The sequence below is a fragment of the Lissotriton helveticus genome, chromosome 2_1 (genome assembly GCF_964261635.1).
Source record: "Lissotriton helveticus chromosome 2_1, aLisHel1.1, whole genome shotgun sequence".
In the NCBI taxonomy this organism is placed as follows: domain Eukaryota; kingdom Metazoa; phylum Chordata; class Amphibia; order Caudata; family Salamandridae; genus Lissotriton; species Lissotriton helveticus.
Window position 1 is genome coordinate 1384350535 of NC_136059.1, and position 21086 is coordinate 1384371620.

General features: G+C 48.8%; 1 protein-coding gene across 2 annotated transcripts in view; it reads left to right on the forward strand.

Moving 5' to 3' along the window:
- The window catches only part of TDRD7 (tudor domain containing 7), a 1293444-nt gene that overhangs the window by 1061029 nt on the left and 211329 nt on the right, over positions 1-21086 (forward strand). For both annotated transcript variants that reach the window (XM_078676318.1, XM_078676319.1), the window contains exon 13: positions 375-509. In XM_078676318.1, the coding sequence (XP_078532444.1) occupies positions 375-509 (135 nt within the window). The remainder of the gene's footprint in view (positions 1-374; positions 510-21086) is intronic.

Genomic DNA, 21086 nt, shown 5'->3' on the forward strand with positions numbered 1-21086 from the left:
AGAAAAGATAATCGAAGCCAGCAGATATATTGCTTACAATAATATACGATAAATGATCATTAAAATTATATTTTTCTAGGATTCTGTTGCTAGAATTCACCATAATAAAAGATTGAGTGTGTATGGTCATTGGGAAATTATTTATTAAGTTATAAGGTTAGTTTTCTAGAGTTTTCTAGAGTTGTGTAGAGTGTAAGGACTATTTTATTCAGATTCACAATCAAGAACTGTATTACTGCTGTTTATAAACAACAGTTCAAAAGTTATACATTCATTTTCATATCATAGTGATAATAAAGCATTGACGAGTGTTGCACTTTAACTTGTTCTTGTAGGTTTCCTGTTCATTTAAGTCTTTTTATTTCTCTCCTCAGATAACTAGTGTTCACAGTAGACGAGCAATAGATATTCAGTCACTGGATTCAGCCACATTAAACACTGTGAGTGTTTCAGACCTCAAGGAAATTCCTCCTCAGTTCCTTCGCGAGATGATCACCATACCACCTCAGGTGCCATTTTATCTACTAATTTGAAAATAATTTGATTAGTCATATGTTTGCTTTACTTTACAAATATGGTAATAAATCAGTAATGTGAATCAGCAGTTCCTACTGAAGCTCCTGTCTCTCTTATTGAGGAACAGTTTTGACTGCTAATTTCACAAACCATATAAAAGCTTGACTCTTGTAAATGTGACACCCTTTGCAGAAAGTTGAATTTTTACCTACTATAGCAGAAGCCAAATTCTCTCACATCTTTAAGCCAGACAAGTGCAATGAAAACAGTTATTTAGATCTGTTTGACCCTTAACACAGATATGGAAATGTATGCCAAGGTCTTGGCAAACAGACTAAGCACATTGCTTTCATAGCTGATCTGTCCAGATCAGTCAGGATTTCTGGAGTGTTGTTTAATCCGTGACAACACAAAGAAAGTGGCTCACATTATATATATTTTTTTTAAATATATTTTTATTGCAGAATTCGAAATAAAACCAGTCAATAGGCCAACCTGTACACTTAAGGCTCCCCACAGTGAATATGATGAAAATACAATACACAGCCATTTAGCCCACATCCCGGAGGCTGGGCGGCGCTTCAATGAACCAGTTTTCCGGAGGCGCCTCAGTGCGTGCCTTGTCCAGGCCTTAGGTCAGTTATATCGTATAGTATCCGCTTTTACCCCATAACATCCATCCCCCCCCCCACACCCCCAGCCCCAAGTTGCACCCACTGTCGCTCCTAGCAAATCTACTCTACGACCTCATTGGGCCTTCCGGGGCCGGTAAACTTCCCCGCGGTGTCAAACCACCCACTCCACGAACTCCCTATCCCTCCCTCCTTCCCCCCCAACTGCTGCTAATGCGGGTACCAATAATCATTCCCTGCTCTGAAGTGTCCTCCACCAGGATAATCAGTCCAACATGTGATCTCCATGGAATCCCGTCCTATACCTGATCATCCTCCGCACCCTCTGTGATATAGTCCCTTAATGCCTGTACTACCAACTCCCAGGACCGCGCCAGTTCCAAACTTTTCTCGTTTCCAGTTCTAGTCGCCTGACGCAGCCTAAGCACACGTGGCTCACATTATAGATATAACATCCAGGCTTAAAAGGGATAGACTGCTTCTCTCTGTGGGCAATGAAAATGCTTTAGAGAGGGCAGACTGAAGTGTCTCAGGAATCCATGTGGGATAGGGTCTTAGGACCTGCTTTTATTTTTTTTTTCGGTATTGTTTTTATTGAAAACCATGCAGGACACATGACAGTCAAATGGCACAGACATAGGGTAGTACAGGTTACATTAGTCATTGGCAACATTGTACTCATCAGCAAAATCAGTGGTAAGAACCTCATTCTTATCGGTACATCCCTGGAGTCCCTCCCTCCCCCCATCTCCTACTCGGATTTACTCTCCCCATCTAGTGTTGAGGACCTGTTTTTTTAAGATGGACTGAAAAGGTAGGCAGCCCTTATGGCACAGGTCCAAGTGATTGAGGTGAACTCTGGCTTGGCATGGATCAAGAAAGAGACAAAAGAGGGTGTCGCCATCTCCCCTACAATTTGCCCTGTCCCTAAATCTGTGGGCACAAAGGGTTAGGAACAATCAAGGGGGGTACAAGGCATACAACCAGGTCCAAAATAGATTAAATTTACCATCTTTACTGATGATGTCTTAGTCTTTGAGCTAGCCTCCTCCATCCCAGCACTATTGGAAGTCCTAGACAAATTTGGTGATAGCTCAGGTTACAAGATATGCCTGGTAAAATCAGCGGCCCTTAATTCTAATGCTACTGTGATGTATTCCTATAGGTCCTGAATCGATCCCCCTATTCCTGACCCTATTCTGGTTAGTAAACTAACAAGTTAACTAGTAATCAGCCCATGAGGCAGAAAATCCCCATGATGCAGATACCGTTATCTGACGCAGTCACACTACGGCACAGGAACGTGTTATCTGATTAGGTCATAACGCTTGCGATCTAATTAGACAAGCGATATTCCTCCAGCCCCTGATAAGGCATACGGAGTTCTCATAACAAATCAAACCTATGACAACCTGGGCAAAACCCTGCGGCCATTGTTTTGATTTCACCGAGCACTTCAGTAAAAGAATGTGCTAACGAGCAAGTCGTATGACATCCTTATTGACGTATCTATGTCCATCCTTACGTCAATCTCGGCACCTTAAAGGTATAAATATTACCGATATTGCCCTATGCAAACACACGCGTGGTGACGAGACGGAGCAGCCATACTTGCCGAAGCGAAGAGCAGAGCAGACCCCGCTGGCGCAGCCCCGCCTTCCTGACGCGCTGAGACGCGCTGCTTTCTCCTGCCGAGAATTCCAGCCCCGGCGTTTCTGGGCAGCCCTCGCAGGCAGCCTGGGATATCGAGACCAGAGAGAGAGATACCATCCCTCATTCATCCTAACTTCCAGGTACAGAACTGAATAACCCCTCACAGAGAATTCTTTAGTTATTCACTTGGCAAAAACAAACTTAACTTAAACTGTAACTTTCTATTCCCGCCCACGTATTAGGCTTAGGTCAGGTACACGGGGTAGGCGTATTTAGAAACACCAGTTGAGTACGTTTAGTCAAATGTATATGTGTATGTAATATATTTTATTCATTTTAAAACATCATATGGCTTAGAAACCATATCAATGTTTTTACAGTATTATTTTATACTATTGCTTTTAATGTATGCACTTTACTTAACTATAAGTATTGCAATAATATCGATCCATTTCTCTTGTATGAGAAAAGAGACTGATCAATAAATAACACCTTTTTATTGAACACGCCCGTCTCTTCCTTTTCTCTACATTCTGATGAGACTAAGAATGCACGTACTGACTGAGTAAAATAAATTGCCTTTTGTTCACACGACTCTCGAGATATACTCTTGATTAGGGGAGAGCAAAGTTGTCATGTTCTATGGTTGTCAGAAACTAAATCCCTTCTCGTCTAATCAGGGGAGTTAATTCTTTCCTGAACATTCGAGAAAGTTTCTAGTGAACTCTGAGCTAAGCTGGCAAACCCAAAACTTTAAGTCTAGTATCGACAGTAGTAGACCTAGTTAACGTCTGGTCTAGGCCTTTACTATTGTAGGTATTATTCCAATGCGCAGAGCCTATTGGGATGATAGGAACTACACTACACTACCCCTGCAGTGGTGCACTGTCTGCACCAAGAGATGCAGTTTCGATGGGCCATTAGGTTGATGAAACTTCAGGAAGGAATAATCATAACTTGCAGCAGTGATCTCATGGCCTCTGTCTATCTACAGCTGCTCACCTCAATCCGAAACAACGTGCAGAGAAGGCATGGGCTCCACCTTTCATGGCAAGGTCTTGTGGTAGTGGTCAAGATGTCAATTTTGCCAAAGGCACTACTCTTCCAAGCCCTGACTTTCCATGTTCCTCAGAGCTACCAATGTAACTGCAAAGTTTGCCTCAACTACATAGGGGGGAAGGAAGAGAATGACGTTAGAGAGGAGTCAAAGTCTACTATCCCTGAGAAACTGAGGGCTGGGTATACCAGATATGACTTTGTAGAGCCACACATTTTTGTTACTTTTGGGAAGGATCAAGAGAGGAAACAAAGAAACTGTGATGTTGTTTGGCTCATGCACTCTCAGGACGCTCCCTATAGGAATTCATATTGATTAGGCAAAGGATAGAACAGGAACAGTGCTGGGATCGACCATCCTGGAGTGAACTGCCTGACAATGAGCTACCAGTCTCATATTACTCCTCTGTTTCGAAAAAAAATCCACCCATAGCCTAGGGCTAATAGGAAAACTTTCATTAACTAGGAGGAAAACAGATGTCTGAAACTAGGTCACATAAAAAGTAGGATTTTTTTTCTGCAAGTCAGGTTACTCTTTGCCCTAGAAGAAATTGAGCTGTTTCACTTGATGGAGCTTCATCCCTGGGCTTTCCAGGACCTGTTTAGACTGGGGCTTTAAAGAAGTCTTGCAACCTTTCAAAAGCTCCAGAAGTTGGCTAACTCTGCCATACGCAAAAAGAACCATACATACATGAAGAGATGTAGCCGAGGCAGAAGTAGTAGAGTTATGAAGTAGGTTTATTCAGCCATTAGCAGGATAGTAGGAAGTATAACTCTGGAACAAGCAGCCCCACCAGGAGCAGCCTCTTAGCTACTCAGCCCATACTCCAACTGCCAACCCTCATACCAGTCACACAAGCATTCCATCCATGTCAATCACACTCACATTCTAACCTGGAACACTCACACTGGCTGAGTAGCTAGATGCAGAGAAGAGCAATAACATAAACACTAAACTCAGAATACTACAAACAGTTGATGGACAGAATGCAGAACAATGTCATACATTCACCCCAGTACACAGATCTGGGCCTCAATCCATCGTTTGTTTTGCTCACCATGCCATTCCAGTTTGAACCCAGCCATATGCAAATCAGTCTTGACCCTGCGCCTCATGGGAACAGTCCAGCCCCAACTGCCAAGCCAGGTCCTCCCTGGACTGGAAAGAAGCATCCTAGGACTGGTTTCGGGGTTTCATCCCTCTTCAGCCAGGATAGCTTGATTTCAGTGTCTTGGAAAGCACGGGACCCACGTCTGGGCAACCCATCCCACTCGGGGTGACAAATGCAAAAAGAACAGTTGATGGACAGGATGCAGAACAATGTCATACATTCACCCCAGTAAAGAGATCTGGGCCTCAAACCATCGTTTTTTTTTGCTCACTACGCCATTCAAGGTTGAACCCAGCCATATGCAAATCAGTCTTAACCCTGCCCGAATTACCAAGCCAGGTCCTCCCTGGACTGGAAACAAGCATCCTAGGCCCAGTTTCGGGTTTTCACCACTCTTCAGCCAGGATAGATTGATTCCAGTGGCATGGAGTGCACGCATGGAGTTACATGGAGGGCTGGGTCCAAACTGGGGTGGTGTGGTGAGCAAAAGAATGATGGATTAAACCCAGATCCTTGTGACTGGGGGTGAATGTTTGCATTGTCCAGCATTCCGTCCATCAATTCTTTTGCACTTAACTCTGCCATACACCTGATGGCTAAATAAGATCAGCTACTCCACACAGCAGCAATCTCACCAAACTAGATGGTTAAGGGATATTTCTGAGGGATACATCTGCTTGTGGATTCCTCACCTTTTGCACATACCCCATGCGCAGTATTCCACAGAAGCGTTTCTCCAGAGCTCTCTGACATTGACGAGGACATCATAATACCGCTACTCCACGTGACGTCATCGGAGCCCTAAGACAACCTCATCTGCGTGGTGACATCAGTTTCCTTTTTACTGTGCCGTCGACGCATAACCTTTTTTCCAGACTCTCCATTTTGTGGGAGATTTCTTCTATTCTGTAGGGGAAACTTTGTTGCTGGTGAAGATGTCTCTGCAGAGGAAGTCTGGCTTTAAACCCTGTAGGAAATGCAACGTTCAGGTGTCCATCACTGACCTTCATGGAGACTCTCTCTGGTGTTTGTTGTTGGACTATGACTTTGAGGCCTGCTCATCATGTCGCCAGATGAACTCGAAGGGCTTGAAGGAAAGCGGGACAAAGCTGTTCATGGCGAATGCTAAGGGGCAGAAGATAGGTCGTTAGAGATCTCGGCCTTGTTCGGAGTTTCCATCTTCCCACACTTCGAGGTAGTCCAAAAGAAAACATAAGAAGCGGCATCATGGATTTCAACGTCGTTCTTCTAAAGGTGGTTCACCGGGGTTGGCATCCCCGGGTCCGAAGCCTTCTGAAGATAGAGCAAAGTTATCTCGGACTCCATCATTAAGAAGGTCTCTGGCTTCGTCCCCTGCTCCAAGGTCAATGACTCTGATGGAACGGCCTCTACCAGATTCGGATTTGGATCTGCCACATCAGACACCAGTGCCCTTGAACCAGGATCCAGACTATCCATTGTTCCCAGCTCCTGGATCTGATCCTTCCTCCTTTCTGAGTTCTATGTTTATTATGTTTACGAGGGCTGCAACTCCATATGGTGCACTTGCAGGCCCCATGGGTTCACTATTGTATCCTCTTGAAAGATTTCAGACCCATTTTCAACAAGAACCCCTTTATGTCCATGACTCTAATGGCCTGGCCTCCGCCGTCTCTGAGACAGCTGACGCAGTTGCCACTACACGAAAGGCTTGAGCCTTTAACACCACACAAACCCTCTCTGGTGCCGTCTGGATCCGAACCTACGCCGCGTTGTCCAGAACAGACGACTTAGCTTCTATCGCCTTCTAATCAACCTTTGGCGCAGTACCACAGTCGCCGGCTCTGCCTCGTGCGCCAGTGATGCCAAAGATCAGATCCAATAGGGAAGCACAGAGATTGCTGGAAGAGCATGAGGGTGTTAAAGAAGGCGCGAATTGAGAATTGGATCTGGATTTTGAGGGTTTAGAGGAGGCCAGTGGTCTGGACACTTCCCCTGAGTGGGATTTATCTCCTAAAGGTTTGGCACCTCTTGTGTTCACTCCTGTCATGCGGTAATAAGAAAAGCTGCAGATATGTTGGATTTGCCTCTCCCTTCTGCAGAAGTAAAATCCAGCGTATTAACAGAAGTTCTTCATTCCACTGCTTCGTCTTCAGAGCCACTGTTACCCTTTAATGAAGCTTTGACAGAGCCATACTTGAAATATGGCAAATGCTGATGTCCTCTGCTGCAGTGTCAAGATCTGTGGCTAGAAGATAAAAGCCATTTCCAGGGGATCCTGTGTTTTATCTTCACACCCTGCAGGAAGTTACCTGATTTGGGCCACCCGGGTCACTCGCGACCACCTCTCATCCTTCCGAGAAATGAAGAGTCGATGAGACAGTAGAGAATACAAACCAAGTTATTTATTAGCAATTGCGCTTGAGCGGAGTCCAGTCAGACTAGCCTCCTTCGATGATACCGAGGGGACTGACTTCAGAACACTTGGTAAAACATAATCTGCATTTCCAACACCCCTGAAGGACCACCCAGACTGAAAATGTCCAGCTTGGGCATTGATGAACAAAGGAGGTACAGAGGATGAGCTACCACCTGCAGAACGGGTACATGTTATCACATTCTCAAGGTTGTCTTGTTAAGGCTCAACACTCTCTAGTGTGGGAGCAGGGGTACGAGAGATAAAAGGCATGCGAAAACAGTATAAGCCATTCATTAGTACATTAGGACTCAACCTTGAATATGATAAGAAGCAGTAGCTTGAAGCAGCTTTCTGCTGAGGCAGACAGTTCATGAGACAAACTCTTACTTTCGATCACAGTACGAAATGGCAGCTAAAGACAAAATGGCTCTGTAAATGCTAACTAAACTTGCACAATGCTAGAAGGAGTGGGCTAGACGCATTAGCAGTCCAACAGACCCTCCTTTTAGCATTTGCTAACAATTTTGTCTGTTCCAGCATAATAAGAAAATCATTAATGTAGGGCAATTCACATACTGTTAATATTCAAAAATACCCTCATCTATATTCATCAAGTCATGGACTGTTTGCATCATTATTGCTGAGGGCTTATCATCATGCCTTGGGTGCAGGTGTTAACTTACTAACACAATATGTACAGCAGGCAAGAAGACAATTAATACACAGACAACAAGTGAAAATGACACCCGCAATGGCTAGTAGGAAAAGGAGTATCTTCCAACCCCGGGATGCTATCAAACTCCAGAACCAACCAGAAAGGGGCCAGGTGCCATTCTCTTGGTGAATATCGGATGCAAGTCGATGCAACTTCAGTATTGCTGCATCGACATTCAGAGCATCTGCCAGCATGTACACACAGCAGCTATTGGCAATGACGCGACAGGCCCCACAAGGATGACGTCTAACACATCCTGTTTTCAAGAACAACAAGTCTTGTATCTTGAAGCTCAGCTGTAATGTTAGTCAGTAATCCTGCAGTGGTGTTAATAACTTCCTCCACAACCCTTGTGAATCTGCGAATGTTAAGGCTATTGGACATAGGACCCCAGAAGAGTAGAATACCCTTCATAGCATTAGTAAACTGCTGCAGAGTAGTGTCTGTCTGATCTGTGTCTTCTGTGTTGATAACCCTTCTAACTCTCGATAGACTGACTCCCCCATGCTGTAACCGATGATCCCTATGGTAATTGGATGGTGCTTAATATATAAGGGGTAGGATGAAAGAGACATACCATATATCTGAAAGAGACGCGTTGGTGATAGATTCCTTACCTTAAAATATCCCCAGGTGTCAGATTGGATCCGGAAATTTTTGCGTAGCAGTACCCTTGCGCGTCGGTAGGCGTCGTCTGCGGGTCCGCCGTCGGCGGCGCCGTGAAGACGTCGTCGGAGTACTTAGACGCCACCTCCGCGTGCTGACGTCAGTTCTTCTTTTTTCCGCTCCAGCAGAGCAGATCCGGAAAAAGTGGTACCTTAGTCAATTTTTTACTAAACTTTTTACGATCCTTTTTTATCATCTTTCGAGTCTTCGACTCCGTATGGTGCCGGTAGGGATGCCAGGTTTTAAGCCCTGTGAGGACTGCAACCGACTGATGTCGGTCACCGACCCTCACTGCCGGTGTCTCCACTGTCTCGGCGTCGACCACGACGACAAGACCTGCTCCGACTGCCGGGCCCTAACTTCGAAAGCTAGGCGGGAGCGGTCCCGCGAGCGACTCGAACTACGGCAGTCGGCCCCGCGCCGCGAAAGGTCCCGGTCCGGACAGAGGTCGAGGGACGGGTCGCGGGAGCGGAGTCATCATAGCTCCGGGAGTCGACATCACTCCTCAGGTTCGAAGTCATCAGGTAAGCACAAGAAGTCGGAGACGTCATCGTTCTACCGACTTCCGCCCCCGACGCTCCCAGGGGTTCCGGTGACACCGCCCACGTGGCTCCGTCGGAGTCGCGGGCATCTCGTCCGGTCCCACACCTTCCGGTCCCTGGACCGCACGCGACGCCGGAGGAGATCGAGCGTTTCCTCATGGCCATGAGGTCCCTCACTCCGACGGGCTCCGCGGCGCCTTCAGGCCCAGAGGACCCATCTGGGGGCCCTAGCGGGGTCGGGTGCTTGGGCCCCGACGCCGGCGGGTGCTTCGGCCCCGACGCCGCTGGTGCCTTCGGGCCTGGCGCCGCAGGGCCCCGCTGGATCCGCTTCTGGATCCGGGTCGTCGCCGGTTGACCTAACAACCTCACAGGCGCTGGTCCCTCAGGTGTCCCCTCCGGCGCCGTCCCCGATGCCTCCCTCGATCCGGTTCCGGTGCCGGAGCGGCGCTGCTGGGCGCCGCTCTCGACGCAGTTTGGAGAGTTTTACTTCAATGAACCGGCCCCATCATTTGACACCCCTGAATTTCAGGAGATGGGTGATGAGGAGTATTGGGAGGGGTCTGAGGACCCTCTGACAAGTGAGTGTCGGTCCCAGGAGGACTGGACAGGTGGACTTGGGGATGCCAGTGGTCTGGACACCTCGCCACACACTGGTTTTGTCTCACCTCCTACCGTGGCTACGGAGGAGGGGGCAATCTACAGTGTGGTGTTGACGCAGGCGGCCAAGGCCTTGGGCCTTGAGCTCCCCGTCGCGGCCGTGAGGACTAACCTCCTCACTGGGGGTCCTTAAACCGCTGTCAAACTCGGCTGAGCCTCTGCTGCCGTTTAATGAGGCCTTAACCGACGTTCTTTTGGGCACTTGGTCCAGGCCCGCTACAGGTTCGCCTGTAGATAGGAATGTGGCCAGACGCCACCGCCCGGCCCCACCCCTGAGAGCCTGGTTATCCAGGCTTCAAATTCCCAGACCGCATTCCCGTCTGTTCCGCCTGACAGGGAATCCAAGAGGTATGAGCAATACGGCAAAAGGGTATTCTCCTCCCTAAGTCTGGGACTGCGGTCTTCCAACACCGCATGCCTCTTGGGCCGCTACACCCACATTCTGTGGGATACGGTCGTGGACGTGCTGCCAGAATGCCCGTTGGAGGTACGGGCTAAACTCGGCCAGGCCCTTGTGGAGGGCCGAGATGCAGCGCGGTATTCTATCCGGTGTGGGCTGGCTACCACCGACTCACTGGGCAGAGCGATGGCAACGACGGTGGCGATTCGTCGCCACGCCTGGTTGAGGTCTGCCAACTTCTCGGACGATGTCCAGAATACACTCATGGACATGCCGTTTGATGGCCGTCGCCTTTTTGGCGACAAGGCAGACCATGCACTTGAGCGCTTTAAGGACTCCAGGGCTACGGCCAGGTCCTTGGGCCTCTCGGCCCCGCGCCAGCAAACGGGGTCCTTTCGTGGCCACGGAAGGGGTGCCCCCACACGTGCTGCCAGGCACGCAACGCAGACTACGCGGTGGCGGCCGTGGAAACCGCCGTGGAGGCAGTCGGGGACAACGGCGAGGCCAGTCCACACCCTCCCCCGCATCATCCGCCTCAATACCCTCCTAGTCCGTGCTTTCAGGCCCGTGTGACGCCAGTGGAGGGCAGGGTTCGCCATCACCTCCACTGGCGCACTGTCATATCGGACAGGTGGGTGCTGCAAATCGTCCGAAGAAGCTACTCCCTCCCCTTCGAGGCGACCCCTCCAGCCATGCCACCGCAATACTACCGCGTATCGGGGGATCATTTGTGACTTCTGCAGGAGGAAGTTACGGCCCTCTTGGCCAAGGGGGCCATCGAGCGCGTTCCTGGGCCGGAAGTAGGGTGTGGTTGTTACTCCCACTACTTTCTGGTACCCAAGAAGGGCAAAGGGGGCCTACGCCCTATCTTGGACCTAAGGAACGTCTACGGCTTCCTCCGGAAGGAGAAGTTCAAAATGCTGACACTGGCTCAGGTTTTAGCTGCCCATGACCCAGGAGACTGGATGGTAGCGTTGGACTTGCAGGACGCTTTTTTCCACATCCCCGTCCTGCCGTCCCACCGGCGCTACCTGCGATTCACGGTTGGCCCCGATCACTTTCAATTTACCGTGCTCCCCTTCGGCCTTACCAGCGCCCCACGGGTGTTCACAAAGGTGATGGCGGTGGTCGCAGCTCATCTGCGCAGGTTAGGGGTTTCAGTCTGCCCCTACCTCGACGACTGGTTGTTGAAGGCGGGCTCGCCCCACACAGTAGTCAGCCACCTCCAGACGACGGCAGACCTCCTGCACCAGCTGGGGTTCTCCATCACTGTGCCGAAGTCACACCTGCGCCCCTCTCAGAAGCTCCTCTTCATCGGAGCGGTTCTCGACTCGGCGCAGTTTCGGGTTTATCCACCCGAACAGCGGGTTCGGGATATTCAGGCTCTGATTCCACTCTTTCAGCCTTTATCCTGGATCTGGGTCAGGTTGACGCTGCGGCTTCTGGGGCTGATGGCCTCCTGCATCCTTCTGGTGCATCATGCCTGGTGGCGGATGCGGGCTCTGCAGTGGGACCTGAAGTTTCAGTGGGCCCAGCATCAGGGCAACCTCTCCGACCATGTCCTGATCTCTGAGGGCACTGCGAGACAGCTGCAGTGGTGGCTCACGGACCGCGATTGGGTCAGTGGCAGCTCCCTCTCCCTTCCCCAACCGGAGCACGTAGTTGTGACGGACGCGTCCCTCCAGGGCTGGGGAGGCCACATGGGAGAGGCGGAGATCAGAGGCCTCTGGTCTCCGACGGAGTGCCGGCTCCATATCAACCTTTTGGAGCTGCGGGCGATTTGTCTAGCACTGAAGGCATTCCTCTCCTCTGTCCGGGGGAGTGTAGTGCAGGTGTTCACGGACAACACCACCGCCATGTAGTACTGCAACAAACAGGGCGGGGTGGAGTCGTGGACCCTTTGCCAGGAGGCTCTGCAACTCTGGCAGTGACTGGAACATCAGGGCGTGACCCTGGTGGTTCAACACCTGGCAGGTTCTCTGAACGCCAGGGCGGACGAGCTCAGCCGTCGGTGCATGATGGTTCACGAATGGTGTCTGAACTCGGACGTGGCGCAAGGCCTCTTTCAGCAGTGGGGAGAGCCTTGGTTAGATCTATTCGCCACCGAAGAGAACGCGCAATGTCATCAGTTCTGCGCGTTGGAATTTCCAAGGCGGCACTCGCTCGGCGACGCTTTTCGTCGCATGTGGAGTTGCGGTCTGTTGTACGCCTTTCCGCCTATACCACTTCTGCTCAGAGTGCTGAAGAATATCAAGCGCGACCGGGCACAAGTCATCCTTGTGGCTCCGGACGGGGCACGAAGGTACTGGTATCCCGAGCTACTCAGTATGTCAGTCGATCCCCCGGTTCGTTTGCCTCTTCAGGAGGACCTTCTGTCGCAGCAGCAGGGGACGGTCCTCCACCCTAACCTGTCCAGTCTCCACCTCCATGCTTGGAGACCCAGGAGACTGGATGGTAGCATTGGACTTGCAGGACGCTTATTTCCACATCCTCGTCCTGCCGGCCCACCGGCACTACCTGCGGTTCACGGTTGGCCCCGATCACTTTCAGTTTACCGTGCTCCCCTTCGGCCTTACCAGCGCCCCACGGGTGTTCACAAAGGTGATGGCGGTGGTCGCAGCTCATCTGCGCAGGTTAGGGGTTTCAGTCTTCCCCTACCTCGACGACTGGTTGTTGAAGGCGGGTTCACCCCCAGACAGTCGTCAGCCACCTCCAGACGACGGCAGACCTCCTGCACCAGCTGGGGTTCTCCATCACTGTGCCGAAGTCACACCTGCGCCCCTCTCAGAAGCTCCTCTTCATCGGAGCGGTTCTCGACTCGGCGCAGTTTCGGGTTTATCCACCCGAACAGCGGGTTCGGGATATTCAGGCTCTGATTCCACTCTTTCAGCCTTTATCCCGGATCTCGGTCAGGTTGACGCTGGAGCGGCGACAGTTGAGGCCATTTGACTTGCCTCCTGAAGTCTGTAATGTCATTCTAGCAGCCAGGCGTCCCTCCACAAAGTCGGTATACGCCTGCAGGTGGAATAAGTTTGTGGCATGGTGCACAGCAAAGGCTGTGGATCCACTTTCTGCCCCTCTTTCTGAGGTTCTTCTCTTCCTTCTTTCTCTTGCCCAGCAGGGCTCTGCTCTGGGCACTATCAAGGGCTACCTATCTGACCTTTCAGCCTTTCTAAGGCTGCCTGATCAACCTTCTTTGTTCAAGTCCCCTATTGTAACTCGTTTTCTGAATGGCATCACTCACATGTTTCCTCCTGTACCTTTCGTGATGCCCCAGTGGGACTTGAACCTTGTACTTACTTACCTAATGTGTGCTCCCTTTGAGCCGCTACATAACTGTCCTCTCCGTCTTCTTACTTTGAAGACTGCTTTCCTGGTTGCCATCACCTCTGCCAGGAGAGTGAGTGAGCTCCAGGCCCTTTCTTCCACACCTCCTTTCCTCTCTGTCCATCCGGACAAGGTTGTGTTGCGGACGAGACCCTCTTTCCTGCCCAAGGTTGTCACGGCCTTCCACCTTGGGCAGTCCATTACCTTGCCCACCTTCTTTCCGCCTCCGCATCCCTCGAAAGAGGAAGAGAAGCTCCACCATCTGGACCTAAAATGTGCGCTCTTAGTATCTGGATCGCACATGCCAGTTACGGGTGGATGACCAACTCTTTGTTGGTTACATGGGCGCTAAGAAGGGAAAGGCGGTGCACAAGCGGACCATCTCTCGGTGGATCATCTTGTGTATCCAGGCATGTTACTCCTTGGCTAAAAAGGAGCCCCCTGTTGGATTGAGGGCTCCTTCCATTCGGGCCACGGCGACTACAACTGCCCTGGGCCGGGTAGTGCCCTTGCAGGACATTTGCCAGGCAGCTACGTGGGCCTCGCTGCACACATTTGCAAGACACTATTGCCTGGACAGTCCAGTCCGGAGGGATGGCTTCTTTGACAGTTCCGTCCTCCAGGACTTTCTGGTGTGATTATTGGTTCGCAGACCCACCACCGGGGTTGGTATTGCTGGGGTATCTATTCTTAGGGAAGGAATCTAATACTAACGTGTCTCTTTCAGATGCACAAGTTACTACTTGTGTAACGATATATCTGTAAGAGACATTAGTTAGTGATAGATTCCTTACCGACCCACCCACCCATCCTCCCCGCTCTGCGAACCGATATCTAGGGTTAAGGTCATCCCCTTCAGGGCCCTAGTTTCAATGGCACCAGTGTTGGTTTTTAACATGGCTCTGCGTTTCTGGCGCGTAAAAGCTGTGTCTAAGAACTGACGTCAGCACGCGGAGGCGGCGTCTAAGTACTCCGACGGCGCCCACGACGCCGGACGCGGAGCCGCAGACGACGCCTACCGACGCACAAGGGTACTGCTACGCAAAAAATTCCGGATCCAGTCTGACGCCTGGGGATATTGTAAGGTGAGGAATCTATCACTAACTAATGTCTCTTACAGATATATCGTTACACAAGTAGTAACTTGTTCACCAGACCACCCCTGGGTAGCCCTATATAAGCCTGGGACCCACAAACAAAATACACATTATGGGGTGGAAGTAAAGGTGGGCTATTGATCGTGCTCAAATCATAGGTATAATTGCACCTACTCCTTACCACTTTAACACTCCCAAGAACTTTGGACACAGAAACTAGCTGTTGTGTTAGCTATTGGTACTGGCATTGCTTCATCTTTAGTAATATTCGGCATCTGAAAAGACCTGAAGTATTCAGTGATGTTAACATTTTGACAATCCATCATTTCATTTTGGAGCCACGTTAGTCTTTTTGACTCCATAAATATTCATACAGGCATCTGGGCCCAAAGTATCAGGGGCCCCTTGTTCTCCTGGAGTAAACCCCTGGTGTACACCGATATATTCCAACACAGTCTCATAGTCTGCATACGTTATGTTCATCGCATCAGTGTGGTAATTGATATATACCATGGTAAACAGTTGAAACCATGCCTCACAGCTCCCTAAATAAGTGAAGGGTAGGGACATTAATAAATCATTTTTAAGCATCACAGAAGCGAGCTAGCCATAAACCCAGCAATCAGTAATATTAGAGGTATGGTGCGCCTGTTGAAGCATCTGTAAGAAAACATTGTCAACGTATATTTGTATGTGTCTTTCCTTATGAGGGGCCAAAGTGACAAATATATGCTCGGGGGAACAGGGGTAGTACCAATTAAAGAATGCACAAGATTTTTCTTCTCAAGAAACCATATAATCCCAAATGCAGTTATTAAGAAGATCAGAACAATTACTACAAAGACGATCTTGCTTTTAGTGGAGCGGCTAGACCTACCCGGACCACTTTGCTCAAAACGTGGGGCCGTTAAGGGCTGTTCATCATCCATACTTAAGCGGCCAAATCGGTACATTTTATTGTTTTTTAATCTGACTACCAGAGGAAAGGTCATACAATGGAGCAAATGATCATAAAACAAAGAAGAGAGGCACAAAACCCAGCGTCCTTCTGAGCCTCGCTGTTAGACTCCTATTGTTCCTGTAAGGTGGTGCTATTGAGCACTTCTCAGTGGAGCTGCGCAATCATATCCCTTTCTGAAGAAATCCACTTCGCTCAGGATAGGGCACCCTCCCTCCTGTGAAGACACCCTCAACTTATCCTGTCCAGTGTCTCGGACAATGCACCAATCTCCCTTTCCCTGCTATATTGTTTGGTACTGCAGACAGGGTATGTACACCCTATACTTCATCCATGCAGTTCATCCCTACTAATCTGACTTTTCCTTTGGTGCACTGTCACTCCGTCTGGGGCGTAAATTGTACTTTGCCACTCCGGGCACTGTGTCATCACGGAAAAAAGGACCTTAAATTCAGGGGGTCTAAAGGACCGGGACTCAAAACTCCTGTGGGCCAGAAGGATGAGGATCCTGGGCAGGCCTTACTTCTGGGGGTGCTGACTCATCCAAGACTGTGTCGTTGTCCTCCTTCATTTGCGCTCATGTCAGTCAAGCATTAGAAAAGGGAACAAAACGTGGTACCTTGTCTGTCTCGTGGTCCCCCACGCCGTCCAGGACCCACTGGTCGTAGGGGAGGGGTAACAGGACTCTCTGGCAGTGAGATGAATGGATCCAATGCTTCCGGCCGTCTACCTTTACTGCTGTCCAGCTGGCAAGGAGGACCTGCAGAAGTCCTTCCAGCGTGGCTCCAAACTCCCCTTCCTCTGGTAGTTCTTCACAGAGATATAGTCACCAGGTCGAATGTTGGACCTGGTCCCTCAGGTATTGGCGGTAGAGCCTTGTGATTCTGTTGGTGAATAGAATGCACATTTTTAGTCCACTCTCACAAGTAGTCCACAAGCAAAGGGTATTCTATCTCAGAAAAACAACCGGGCCATGGGACGCCCCAGACATTTGCGGGGCAGCTGAAAACTACCTTGTCTGGGGGAAACCCTGTTCTAGAGTGGGCTGTCGCCCTTGTGGACAACAGGGCTAGGGGTAATACATCTGGCCATTGCAATCCTATGCTTTCTTTGATTTTTGCCAACTTCAGCTTGAGAGTACCATTGTACTTCTCAACTAAACCTGCTGATTGGGGATAGTTTGCTGCGTGGAATTTCTTCTAGATGTGCCAACCATTGCACACTAACTGGATAACCTTTGAGTTGAAGTGACTTCCATTGACACTCCAAATCAAACGGGGCAAGCCGAAGTGCGGGAAGAACTCTTTTAAGAGTGCCTTCCCCGTTGCCATGGCTGTGTTTTCTTTAGTGGGGAAAGCTTTAATCCATTTACTGAACACACAAACCACCACTAACACATATCTCAAATTGTTGACTAATTCCATTTTGAGGGAAACCAATGTAGAACCTCGAAACGGAAGGACAGTGGTGCAAAATTACCAGAGGGTGTAGGAGTACCTCTTCCAGGATTATGCATCATGCAGACCATGTAGTACTTTACCGGATGAGCAGCTACCTTAGGGTTGTTATTGTTCTGCCTTACAGGATCTAACAACTTACATATTCCCTTCGCACCATTGTGAGCTGGCCCGTTTGCCATTGTGACTACAGGGAGTACATATGCATCTGGTAACATCCATCTCTGCTTCTCTGACTTATCAGTCCAGCACCCTTCCTTGTCTAAAGCCCTGTTCTCTCCTGCCATATTGCCAACTTGTCCGTTGCTGCCTCGCTTTCAATCTCTTTAGTGTTCTCCAATGTATTTTCGAAGATCACACCCTCAGGTACCCATCTAGCAGGACCTGCCACTAACATTCTTTTCATTTTAGATCGGGCTGTCTCCTTGGCTGTCTGATCTGCAAACGCATTTTCCCTCCCACATAATCAGTAATTGCCTTGTGGGGACTGCACTTCCCTATTGCTACCTTTTTGGGAAGTGTCAGAGCTGACAAAAGCCTGTGTATCAGAGGGCCATTCTGTATTTTTAACCCATGCAAAGTCAAGAATCCCCATGCCGCCCAGAGCCGCCCACAATTATGTGCAACCCCGAAGGCGTACTGGCTGTCTGTATAAATATTGACAGTCAGTCCCTCACTTAACGCACAAGCTCAAAGGAGAGCAACTAGTTCTGCAACTTGGGCCGATTGATTGATAAGGAGCATGTGATGTTTCAACTACAGTATGCAGCGTAGTGATAGCGTACGCTGCAGTGATGGTGCCATCTGGTAGTTTAAAACAAGAGCCATCGACACATAGTTCCACTTGTGGGTCAGCTAAAGGAACGTAAGTCAGGTCTACCCGTCCTTTCGTCTCTTCCTCAGCACGAAAAATGCAATCATGCCCGTCCATCTCCTCACTTTCAGAAGGGAGGAGTAGTAACGTCGCTGGGTTCAGAGTGGCACAGCTTTTAATTGTGACATGTGGTGCAAAGAGGGTCAGTTCATAGCCGGTCGGACGTGCACTGGTGTGTCTTCATTTTGTTCAAAACTGTGTCCACAGCATGAGGTACCATGACTGAGAGATTGGTATCAAGGACGAGCCCTGCCGATTGTCGGATAGAGATGGCCACAGCCGCAATCGCTCTTAGACAGCTCAGGAGGGCTCTCTCGACGTTAACAAGCAAAGTGGAAAAATAAGCACAGGGCCTCTGCTTACCTCCAAAGGCTTGTGTTAAAACAGAGAGCGCACAACCAGCTGTCTTGTGTACGTACGGTACATGTAGAAGTGGTCGGAGTCTGGTATGAACAGTAGCAAATATCTCAAAAATAACACCAATTTTGGTAAATCACTTCACATTAAATCAAAAACCACAAATGTCATTCGAAATAGAACAGGTTCACACATTCGGTGCATATTTATTTTGCACATAGTGACTTATAGAATGCGTGAATTTAGAAGGTATTGCAATTGATGCATTAATAACATAAGCAAAATTAGAAAGAGCACATTTCTATACAATAAACACAATCATGTGTATTGGCGCGCTCACAGTGCATGGAAAGAGGGTATTTAGAGGGGATGGGTGTGTGGGAATAGAAGTGAGGACCGGGTAAAGGTGGTGTGACCAAGTTAAAATCACAGTGAGAAGTGAAAGCCTTTACAGTCTATGTACAGATCAATTGGGTTCCAAAATAGTCTCAAACATAGGTTCCGTGATCATCCATTAATGAGTCCTATGCTTGGAACAGTATACAGTATCGGTTGTCGACGTTTCGACCCCTGGTGTTAAGGGTGATTCAGAACCTCAGGCTGGGGTCTTCCTCAGGACGTGTGGTGGGGCAGGAGCGCTTGTCTAGGGTCCGTTTGGACCTCGAACTTGGACCTCCAGGGTTCCTAAGTTGTAAGGTGAGCTGGAAGCTTTTCAAAAATCCGGTTGGCTTGCATGGAATTCAAAGGCCCAATGGACCGGCCGGTCCGTGGGTGGAATCCGATTAATTCTTTATTTTCTCTATTTGCCGCGGGGCTGGTCTGACTTGAACGTCTGCTCCGGCAGTCAGTTCGAGGTCCAAACGGACCCTAGACAAGCGCTCCTGCCCCACCACACGTCCTGAGGAAGACCCCAGCCTGAGGTTCTGAATCACCCTTAACACCAGGGGTCGAAACGTCGACAACCGATACTGTATACTGTTCCAAGCATAGGACTCATTAATGGATGATCACGGAACCTATGTTTGAGACTATTTTGGAACCCAATTGATCTGTACATAGACTGTAAAGGCTTTCACTTCTCACTGTGATTTTAACTTGGTCACACCACCTTTACCCGGTCCTCACTTCTATTCCCACACACCCATCCCCTCTAAATACCCTCTTTCCATGCACTGTGAGCGCGCCAATACACATGATTGTGTTTATTGTATAGAAATGTGCTCTTTCTAATTTTGCTTATGTTATTAATGCATCAATTGCAATACCTTCTAAATTCACGCATTCTATAAGTCACTATGTGCAAAATAAATATGCACCGAATGTGTGAACCTGTTCTATTTCGAATGACATTTGTGGTTTTTGATTTAATGTGAAGTGATTTACCAAAATTGGTGTTATTTTTGAGATATTTGCTACTGTTCATACCAGACTCCGACCACTTCTACATGTACCTGATTAACTGACCCAGGTCAGAGAGTTCTTAGGGTCTACCCCGTTGTAACTCACCACCGTCTTGTGTACGTACAACACGAACTGCTTAGCATAGTCTGGGGTGCCAATCACAGGTGCAGAGCAAAGCGCAACTTTCAATTGCTCAAGCTTGCCGACATTCAGGCGTCCGGGGTAAGGGTTCATGCACATCTTTAGTGGTTAGCTGCAACAGAAGCTTTGTTGATAAGGAAAAGTTAGGTATCCACTGCTGACAATATGAAGTAATGCCAATGAACGCTCGCATATCCCGCTGAATCTTAGGGATGGGCATTTTAACAATAGCACTAATACATTCAGGTGTTAGTCTTCTTCCCTATCCGACAGTAGGTGACCTTGCTAGGTGATGACCTGTCGACAATATTGAAACTTTGAAAGGGACACTTTATGTCCGTGCTTTGCCAAATGTAGCATCTTTGCAACCTTCCTCAGTGTCAGAAGCGATTAAGAGGTAGTCTACGTATTGTAGTGAGACATTACCTGGGGAAGTATTAGGAAATCCAATTGGCCCTTCAAAGCTTGACTATATATACTAGGATTTTCAGTATAGACCTGAGGAGCGTGACCGAATCGGAAGCTTCTGCCGGCCTGAGTTAATCCAAAAAGATGCCTACTATCTGGATGAATGAGAATGCTATAGAAAGCATTTTTCAAATCAATCACAGAAAAGAATTTAGCGATGGATGGAATCATCGGCAGAAGGGCGGTAGTGTCGTGGACCACTGGGAACTGAGGGACCACTATTTTATTAACATCATGCAAATCAATCACAAAAAGATAGACATCAGGATTAGCATCAGAGGAATCCAGGAGTACCTTTTTAAGAATGGGAAGGATAGGACTATTACACACATTTGCTGCTATCTCCTCGACAACTCCTCACTTAATCAAATCCTGTATAATCTGCAATTGATCTGTTATCTGCAATAGAGCCCGTTCCCCTGCCTGTGGTATTTTGTACTGAGGTATATGAGCCAACACAAAAAAAACTGCTTGTTACTAGCCACATTGGGTCCTATTGTCATATAGACACCATCCAAAGAACAAAAAACTGTTGCATGCAATTTCTTAAACAAATCTAATCCCATTAAATTCTCTCTGCAATTTGTTGTCAATAAAAGTGGCAAGACTATGGAAGAGGTGTGGCGCCGCGGCCAGGGCGACTGACGCTGGAATCTGGG